Source organism: Populus trichocarpa, chromosome 12, assembly GCF_000002775.5.
Source record: "Populus trichocarpa isolate Nisqually-1 chromosome 12, P.trichocarpa_v4.1, whole genome shotgun sequence".
Classification (NCBI taxonomy): Eukaryota; Viridiplantae; Streptophyta; class Magnoliopsida; order Malpighiales; family Salicaceae; genus Populus; species Populus trichocarpa.
Window position 1 is genome coordinate 3,747,856 of NC_037296.2, and position 9,368 is coordinate 3,757,223.

General features: G+C 35.8%; 1 protein-coding gene across 2 annotated transcripts; it reads right to left on the reverse strand.

Annotated features, from left to right (window-relative positions):
- On the reverse strand, window positions 1-7,152 carry LOC18103683 (transcription repressor KAN1). Of its 2 annotated transcripts, XM_024581956.2 has the most exons (6): window positions 5,627-7,141; window positions 5,369-5,445; window positions 4,778-4,826; window positions 4,375-4,531; window positions 954-1,047; window positions 1-384 (listed from the first exon to the last, which is right to left on the reverse strand). In XM_024581956.2, exons 1-6 carry the CDS (start codon window positions 6,441-6,443, stop codon window positions 268-270), a joined length of 1,311 nt encoding a protein of 436 aa, XP_024437724.1. In that variant the 5' UTR covers window positions 6,444-7,141; the 3' UTR covers window positions 1-267. The 2 variants fall into 2 exon arrangements, with proteins under 2 accessions (XP_024437724.1, XP_006376702.2); XM_006376640.3 differs by lacking the exons at window positions 1-384; window positions 954-1,047 and adding an exon at window positions 1,084-1,510 and having other exon boundaries at window positions 5,627-7,152.
- Between the last annotated feature and the right edge of the window lie 2,216 nt (window positions 7,153-9,368).

Sequence of the window (9,368 nt, forward strand, 5' to 3'; positions counted from 1 at the left end):
TTAAAACTGATTCCTTCTTCTCTACTGCTTTTTGCTTCGTTGAGTGCACCATGTAATGACTAACATCAACTCATAACAGAGTCCAACAATGGTCTAAAAAAGAATATACAGACAGACATGCACTGAACTGACAGAACAAGACTTTCTTCTTCTCCCCTTGCAAAGCCCTATATCTATTTATATCATCTATGATCCTTTTCTTTTTGTTTAAGAAAAAGGGAATTCTAAATACCATGCCATTGTTAGCCAGCACAACTCTATCTTAAATCATTCATGTTCTTCGTTTTGCCAGTACTCTGGTCTCCCTAAGGAAATCTCCAGGATTGGATTCTTGAGTTCTTGATTGAATCCTGTAAAGCTTCTTGATTGAGCAAAACCAACTCCCTGCAAGTATAAGAATTGGGACAAGCGTTTGTTGAACCCACATGCAATATGTTTTAGACCCGTCCATACTTGAGGGGGGAAAAACATTACAATAAGAAAAAAAATACAGAAGCTAGCAATGTTGAAGCTAGCTTTCAGAACCTTAGAATTATTACGAGCTTATGACCGATACTCTATATTGGGAATTCAACTGAAAACTTGTATCGATTACTTGTTTTAAGATTTTGTTTAATTATGTGATTTCATATATTTGGCTCCACAGCATGGATGCAATGTAGAATTAATGAAGCTCTCTCTGAGAAGTTATCCAAGAGCGCATGGCATAAAAAGCAGCTTATTTTCCATAAAACAAGCATCTGTACAATAGAATTGCAGTATTGGCATTATTGGATGCATGCGTAGAGGATCCAGCAATTAATTTAGATGCAACTATTAATAGGATCCAGCAATTAATTTAGATGGAAATATTAATTAGTTTAAGGACAATACTGGCACATATATGGCAGTCAATAGAGTTATGGAGATGCTTATTGATAACTATATTTGTCTCACTAAGTTTAGATACTCACGTCCAGTTTATTTCCCGACACTTGTTGAGAAGATAGAGCTTCTCCCTTCAGCCCATCTAGATCTCTTGAGCTGTTATGCCATCCTCCTCCTTTGCTGCAACAATTAATAAATACTATCAGCTACAATCAAACCATTGACCTGCTTCTGAATTTCTGAACGAAGAGAAAATGTTAAACTGTAACATATATTCCTAAGCCAATACTAATGGCAATCATTAATTGAAACATCCATGGAGTCAGATGAAGAAAAATGCTCCTTTAATTTTCTTGGTAACAGGTCCCCTTGCACGATCAAACCAGCCTAATTAGGAGAAGCAGATATATCAAATTAATACATCTATCATGCATTTAGTTGATGAACAAGACCTAATCAAAAGAAAACCAAAAGGAATGCATTTAGTTGCCACAGGATTAATTCCTCTGACCTAGCTGTTAGCTAAATTAAGATGGGATTGTCGCTGAAACCTTACTGCCTTGATCAGTCCAATGCTCCCATTTGCACACGAGGTAGGGTTGTTGTTACCTCTAGCTAGCAAAGTCACTCGCCATGATATAACCTAGGTAGGGTTGGTATTATTAGCTAGCTTGCAAAGTCACCCGCAATGATACTAGGTAACATGGATTTAAATTTTGTCACGTCAAGAAAGAGTGATTGAAGGAAATAGAGGCAGGCCATCATTACTGTGTAGCTCAAAACCTAGCAAGCACCTCAAGGAGAAAAGGAAAAAAGAAGAGTTTTTCACTCAGCATATTGTGCAAGAACATCAATAAATATCAGACGTGGAAGCTATCCAAATCAAATTAGCTTGAAGATGATTAACCTTTTTATGAATAAAAGAACTTAACAGAAAGTCGGGCCTCAATACCTCTTGGAAGAGATGGCCGCAGCTGAGTGAAAAACTCATTATCCTTATAACTCAATACAAGCTACCTTAACTAATTAATTCATGTACATGTTGTTTTGAGGTCTTGCTATGGCCATCTCCTTGATGGCTCTAATGTTTCTTTTTCCCTACAAACCCATACTCCTGTAATCTTAAAGTTCATACACTCAAATTCTGATATCATTCATTAAAAAGAAGAATTAAGATGTTAATACTGTTGGGCCTATGCTCAGAAACTTGATATTTTAGCTCTGATTGTTTTTCTCCAGTACCATTTTGCATAATAGAGCTATAAATCTAAAAAATTTACTTGAACGGTGTAGCGTGATGGTAAAGGGTTTGAGATCTACAAATAAGTCTCGAGTTCGAGTTAGGGCGTGCATTCTTGTAAAAATCTGAGACAGCCGAGATTTTACTCACTTACCTGGACCCACAAAATATATTTTCCAGGGAGTGAGATTTCCACTCAGATACTAATTCGGTAGCGTGGTATATCAAGCAACCACTCAGACCACATTGGTTAATGAAAAATAAAGCTTACAAGTAAAATGATAGTAGCTAGCTCTACCATTATTTCATGTACAATGCTGGGATCTTATATAAAGGCCATGATTTCCAAGGCTAATTAATCTTTTCATGTACAAAACCAAGAAGAAACCCTAGGAAGGCGACGCCTGATCCTGGCATAAAATGGCCATCTTAACTTTTAAATGACTTATCGGAATCTTGTATGGCCATCACGTCTAGAAGGCTTTTAATGCATGATCATTTTCTGGGTTTGATTGTTCACTTATTCACTATGTTTCTGTACATTTTAAGATTAGAAGCACAGATTTTCCTTGATTACATATTTAATTATTCCTTTAGCCTTGGATTACAACGAGATGAAATCTAAGTTTACCTACAAAACATATTAGATTGACTTGATTGTCGCAAGATCCAACAAGACAATATTTTTGGATAAGATCGAAGCTCACTGATAAAACTCTACATGAAGCTGATATATACGCCCGAATCCATGAGATTGAACTCCGGATGGTTCTGATACACCCGAATCCATCTACTACTCCCTAGTTAAACCTGGTGTGCTAGCCACTAACCATAAGGATAAAATATATATGCACTAAATGAAGAAACACTTCTTAGCCACATATCCCTTTAAAAATTGTTCATAATAACCATTTTCTATGAGGTTGAATATTAGGTATAATAAATCTAGATGCCCAAAACCTTTTTAGTGATCCTTTTAATTTTAATTTTTTTTTTGTGATTTAATTGGTCCTTTATTTGCTAAGCCATCCCCCTCGTTAGCTTTTTGTAGTATTTATTTAATTTGACAATTTCTTCTAATTAAGCTTCTAATAAAATTTTCAATCACATTTATGAGAAAAATCCTCCTAGTTGTCTGAGTTAATACGAGAAAAAACTGCTCGCTTTCTGCTATTCTAGAATTAAGTTAGGGAAAAATAAAGAATTTCCTATTAAAAACCTTAGAATTCTGTGAACAATTTGGGAAAGTACGATTGATTCATTAGCCATAAACCTGTGTAATGCAAGAAAGATTTAAATACAAAATGGAATAGTAAAACAGTCCTATCAGTTCTCAAGGCATAAAATTTTCAATGCTATTTTTTTTTAACATCTCTTAATTAATTATCAAATAATTTTACATTAAATAATAAGTACCCATTTTAATTAATATGACAAATATGGTGCTGATTTAATTTTGCTCATTGTTCATACTTAATTATGTAAAAAGATTTATAGTTAATTAATCTTTCTCATTAGTTCAAATCTTATTCAAATCAAACTATATGAGTTCCAACCATTATAAGAATCTGAAATACATCTGAAGAGAGTGTTTTATGAACTCTTCTTAAATAATTTGCTATGGGATCCATTAATACAGATTCTGGAGCTCTCAGTTGTTATAGATGGTATTAGTATGATCAAAGTTAGCTAGGGGTGGCAAGGAAACATGAAAAAGTTGAATGATTATTTAAGAACTATTTTTATAAAATTAAATTATCTTAGCTAAGATTCGAACTCGTAATAACACAAACATCTCAGTAATCCAAGAACTTAAACTTATTCTCTAACAGTTATCTACAGTTTTGTTTTCCATCACTGGACTTTCTTCCCGATCCATGGTAAGGTAAATATGATCAATGGCCATGTAGAAGACCATCCCAAGAAAAGCAGAAAAAGCAAGCAAAAATACAAAAGAAAGAAAGCAAAATATATCAAAAGCAAAAGCTGTGAGAAAGAAGGTACATAGCTCCTAGTAGTTTCAGGGAAAGTTCGGAGGACGTGGATTTGGTTTTCCTAAATGCACAAGCTAAAGTCACCCATGCATGGAAGGGTAAAAACCAGCTTTAAAGCTGAAGCCATAAAAGAGAAAAGCAATGCACCCTTTTTAGTATACAAACTCGACAAAAATCAATAAATGCAGTGCGTGGGAGTGTGTGTCTGAGAGAGAGAGAGAGAGAGAGAGAGAGGTGAGAGGCGAGGAGGGGGAGAGAGCTAGGGGGTGTTACCTAGAAGAGTTGCTCCATAGAGTGGTGGGAGAGTGAGAGAAACCATTATCATGCTGTAAATTAGGCACATTTGAACCTCCTTTCTGGGTGAGTAAATAGTTGGCATTTTGATTAAAGCAAGCTGTTCCAGGCATGAAATCTTCATCACCAGAGCCATCTAATAGACAATCAATAAAACTCAAGTCAGCCCAAGTGCATAAGATGATGATTTTTGTGGATGCCAAGCTTGTTTTTATGAGTAATTTAATAAAGTACATTGTACAGGTGCATTAATACATATAGGAATGCGCACTGTTTTTATTATGGTAACAGGATAAGGGAGGAATCTTCAAAATTGCAAATGGGGTAGCGGAAATCGGGGAAGTAATTAGGCTAAAAATTAAAGAAAGGGAAGACGAATTACCAGAGGAAGCTGCAGGTCTGCAGTCAGTGCTCTTAACAGTTCTATACATCTGCAAAGGCAAAAGAAGACAAAAGAAAATTAATAGAAAACACAAGGTAGACCTATCTATGCTCCTATAGCACCAGTATATATAATATTTGAATAAATTTAAAAGGGCAAAAGAAAAAGGAAGAAGAAAAGCCCCAGTCAAAAAAATCAAATCAGATGCTTCTTGTTCTAAATTTCTCTTCCCTTGTTTATTAACCACGAGGTTGATGTTTGGTAAGGTCAGTAATTGCTTGTATTATTGAGAAATGATGGCTACTTTTTCTCTCTCTCTCTCTCAAAAAGTAGAAGTTGTCTTGTATCAGAAAACAGCAGACTCAACTGTTCATTCATTCACTGCGTTCATCGGCTCTCGTGCCAGTTGGATAGCCTGAGCCAAAGTCTTCTTCACTACCCAATACACACACACACACACAGAGGACACAGAGAGAAAGGACTCTAAACTAATAAACACTGGGCTATTGAGGTAGTCTTTTGGTTTCTTGTGAAGGATGGAAAAAGAAGATCAAATAAGAAGGAAAATAGCACAGAGTTTTCATGCCAGACCTGTAAATGACTTTTAACATGAGAAAGTGTTAGATCTTTGACATCCATGAGCTCTAGAACTGACTTTGGAGTTGCCCCTAATAGCAAGGAAACAATCACGACAAAGATTAGAGCAAAACAAAGTCCATAAAACCAGTTCTTAATTTAACTCAAGTACTATATGATATTATAATTTTGCTCTTGCACCACGGCAAGAAATGAACTATATATATCATGTAGTGAGTGAGTGGTTATTATAGAAGGAGAAAAGATTCATACTTTCATGGCCACCAAGGAGCTCAACAGCATGAACAAAACGAGCATGGAGTGAGCTAGTCCAACGCATTCTTGGAGCTCTCATACTCCTCTTGTTTTGTAACTTTGGCATAAATCTTGATCTGATCATGCCACTACCATATACCTCTGCACCAGGACCACTCCCTACACCTGCAGCTCCATATTGATGGTATTGTGGGGCTCTCAGTGTGTCCATTGACATTCCATTGAATCTTGGTGCAGCAGTATCCTTTCTGTAAGCTTGGAAAGGAGATTTATGGTGATCAGCTGATGGGTTAGAAGAAGAGTAAGGGGTGCAAGAAGGTGAATAAGGCATTTGGTTTAAGCTAAATCTAGGATCAATATCTCCTGAACTATTCCAGCTATTGTACACTGGAATCCCCTTTATAGGCTTCAATCCTGTGACATCAAGAATTGAGATCCCATGATTTATATGACTCATTTGGCCATTGCCAGAACATTGAAGAAGAAGATTTCTTTGCCTTGCTTGACCATGGTGACCTTCAACACTGCCAGTTCCGCTCCCACAAAAGTTCCTTCTCCAAGGGCTCTCTGCCTCCAAAGCAGTATTTGTTGGATTTGCAAGAGAGAGTTCAGTGTCTGCTTGAGACCCAACCCTTATGGAACTATCACTATGTGATTTTAGGCCATCATCTTTGAGCCAAATATCAAAAGCAGAATCACTATCATTTGTGCCAGTGCAAATCGAAGAAGGAGCGCTGTTTGGAAGGCTTATGTGCAGTGAAAGGTCTGGAATCAGATTCAAAGACTGTTTATCAAAAATTCTTTTCTGGGACATTTTTAATATTCCCTTAGAAATCAATGGTTGCAGGCTGTTGTTCTTGTTCTTCCAATAATTAAAGAGAAGCCAAGATTCAAGAACACAAAAAATAGAGTAGATTTTTGAAGTGGGATCTTTTCTAAGCTTACTAAAAAAGCAATCTTTAGGAGGTTAGAAGTGTAGATGACTATGAAATTAAAGAAGGCAAAACCCTCTGATAACTTCACAAAACCAAAGAAGAGAAAGAAAGAAAGTCTGATGTAGAGAGTGCCTTAATGCAAAAACTGAAAAAAAGAAGGTCCTTTTCTCTTCTCCAAGAAACAGACACACTCCACTCAGAGAGAGAGAGAGAGATGTGTGGTTATGAAAGAAGAGTAGCTAGAAAAAAAAATGTGGGAAAGGGTTGAGAGAAGGTGAGGGATTTTGGTTTCCTATTTCCTCAAGAGTATATAGATATAGGAAAATGACACTTCAACAAAGCTCTCTCTCTCTCTCTCTCTTTCTCTCTCTCTCTCTCTCTATACCTCTGTACAGAAGCTGATCAGCTCTCATTTTCTCCATAGTCAATACACGCAAAACTGCAAAGGTTTTTGCAATTCTTTTCCTATTAAAAATTAAAATTCCCCGTAGACAACGGGGTTAAAATATACCATACGAAAGAGATAGTGAGGAAGGAAGGAGTAGTAAGCACTAAATATTCTTCAATTCTCCCCTCCCCCACCCTATTGGGCCTCTCTCTCATTAACTACATAAGAAAAAAAAGGGGGAAACGAGGAAAACAATAATGCAATGACCACCTAGCTAGTCGTATGAGATAAACAAGACATCATATGTGTCTTGTCTTGGTTCAATGATAATCTTTGTCAAAAAGCAAGGAGATAATTGCAGAGTCTTGCATTTTTCTTCTTCTTATTGTAAAGGGAATAAAGGGACATTGTGAAATTAGCTATGATCATCTCTATATCCAATGACCAAATAAATACTTTATCAAGTCTTCGTGGAGTAAAAGAAACACAAAGAATCATACTACTTTTTCATAAATATTACTCCCTCCTTCGATCGATCCCAAGCTTAACAAGCCATTACTATGGAAATCGATATAAATTACAATTTGAAAAACTCTAATTAGAATAACAATTACTTTTCCCCCATCATATCCTAGATTTTCTTAATCTTATATAGGTTGGATATGTAAATTATTATTTCGAAGAAATAAATTCTTATTTTTATCTCTTTTTATGGCCACTTACTTTTTTTAAAAAGTAGAATTGCACTAGTGACAAATCAACAAAAATAAGGTCTCCGTACTGTTTACTACATAGGAAATATTAAGTGGAGTAGTTTCCATTCTAATTATAATTTAGCAGCCCTCTTTGGCTTGTTATTCTTCAACTTGCCCTGCTTGCCTATATATATATATATAAACCAACAAATTAGCTGCCGGGTTTGGGCACTTGAAATATCCTTCATTGGTTCTAACGTGACAATACTTCTTTTTTATTTTCTTTTGTCAAATAATATTAGTCTATAGCTTAGTTAGCTAGCACAATATCATCGATTTCCATGTCTTGTTTATATATATATATATATTATGCAGACCTTTTGAACAAATTGATTGATAAAAAAATATCATTTGAAAAGTGGATCAACTCCTCGAGGTTTTTTCAAGAAGAGAATTCCAGGGCTTAGCTAAGCTAACTAATTGATCAGTGACGCCAAGTTATTCTACAAGATTGAATACACTAACTCTTGAAAGTTGAGGCATAATTAATACAAAATCATCATGCAAAATCTCCAAGTGAAGATTACTCTATTCGTGCTTAACCAAACGTCTGATATTTACGAGATTCATAACTCGTCATCTATCTATTTGTCTAGAATTTTAGAATAATTTGTCCGCGCGCATAGCTTTTTTTCAATACATTTTCCATGTAAACTAAAATCAATTCCTTACTCTATTCGTGCTTAACCCAACGTTATTTTTTGTTTTTTTTTTTAAGGAAAAGTGTTTTTTCGTACATAGGGGGAGAAATAAAAAGAAAGAGAAGAAATACCCATCAAACTATTCTAGCTTCACATAGATCTAAGGAAGTTAACAATGGTGATTTTGAAAAGAGCTGTAGCCCATAGACAAAAGGGAAGAACACCAATCGGGTTTCACTCATCTATGCAGTGGAGAAGAATTAATGTTTAATGTTTTTCCCTATGTGCTTGACGTTTAGTTAGAGACATTATGGGGTTAATTTATGATTAATTTAGGACTGGTCAAAGTGGGCAGAATCACAACATTGTAAAAGGGGAGCCGACTATGAAAATAGAAGGATTGATGTGAATAAAATAAAGTAAGAAAGGGTTCGGAGAAACAAAATATATTTTGGAGGGCCAAGTACGCATATAGAATGACAAAAGCCTCAAGTAGAAGGACTAAAATGAAGGATTCTCAAAGTTTTGGGTGCCATGGCCCCATTAGAATAATCACATGGAGCTCTGCCCGGCACCACCTGCTAATTTACATCGGGCAAAGATATTAGGCTAAGCTTGTGACACGTCTATGCTAATTTCGGCAATGGTGAAAAGAACCATAAATCCTTGGGTAGAGATGGTGTTCCCTGTAGATGAATTTAATGGGTTTTGGACTTTTGGTGTGATGTCAAGATTATATTGATAAGCATGATGGACCCATTGACCTGAACGAGTGTGGAGACTTGAGAGTTATGAACCTTAAAGGCTTGTTTGTTTGCTTTCATATGGTGATAATCGTAAACCCTAAAATCCTCAACTCCACAAAAACCTTTGTAAGTTTCTTATTCCTTTTCAATTCTCCCAAATATTCCCTTCTAATCCTCCAACAACAACTTTGTCTATCCTATTATGTCATCCCCACATGAGCCCAATTGACTCTTTTACCTGAATGAATTTCACAAGCCCTAGTCTAAATCTAAT

What these genes read in the sequence shown, in the direction of transcription:
- LOC18103683 (XM_024581956.2), bottom strand. Translation starts at nt 6,443, where the DNA reads ATGTCCCAGAAAAGAATTTTTGATAAACAGTCTTTGAATCTGATTCCA. An exon ending in GCTCCTTGGTGGCCATGAAA is followed by an intron (nt 5,446 to 5,626) that starts GTATGAATCTTT and finishes CCTTGCTATTAG; the next exon opens with GGGCAACTCCAAAGTCAGTT. An exon ending in CAGACCTGCAGCTTCCTCTG is followed by an intron (nt 4,532 to 4,777) that starts GTAATTCGTCTT and finishes ATTGTCTATTAG; the next exon opens with ATGGCTCTGGTGATGAAGAT.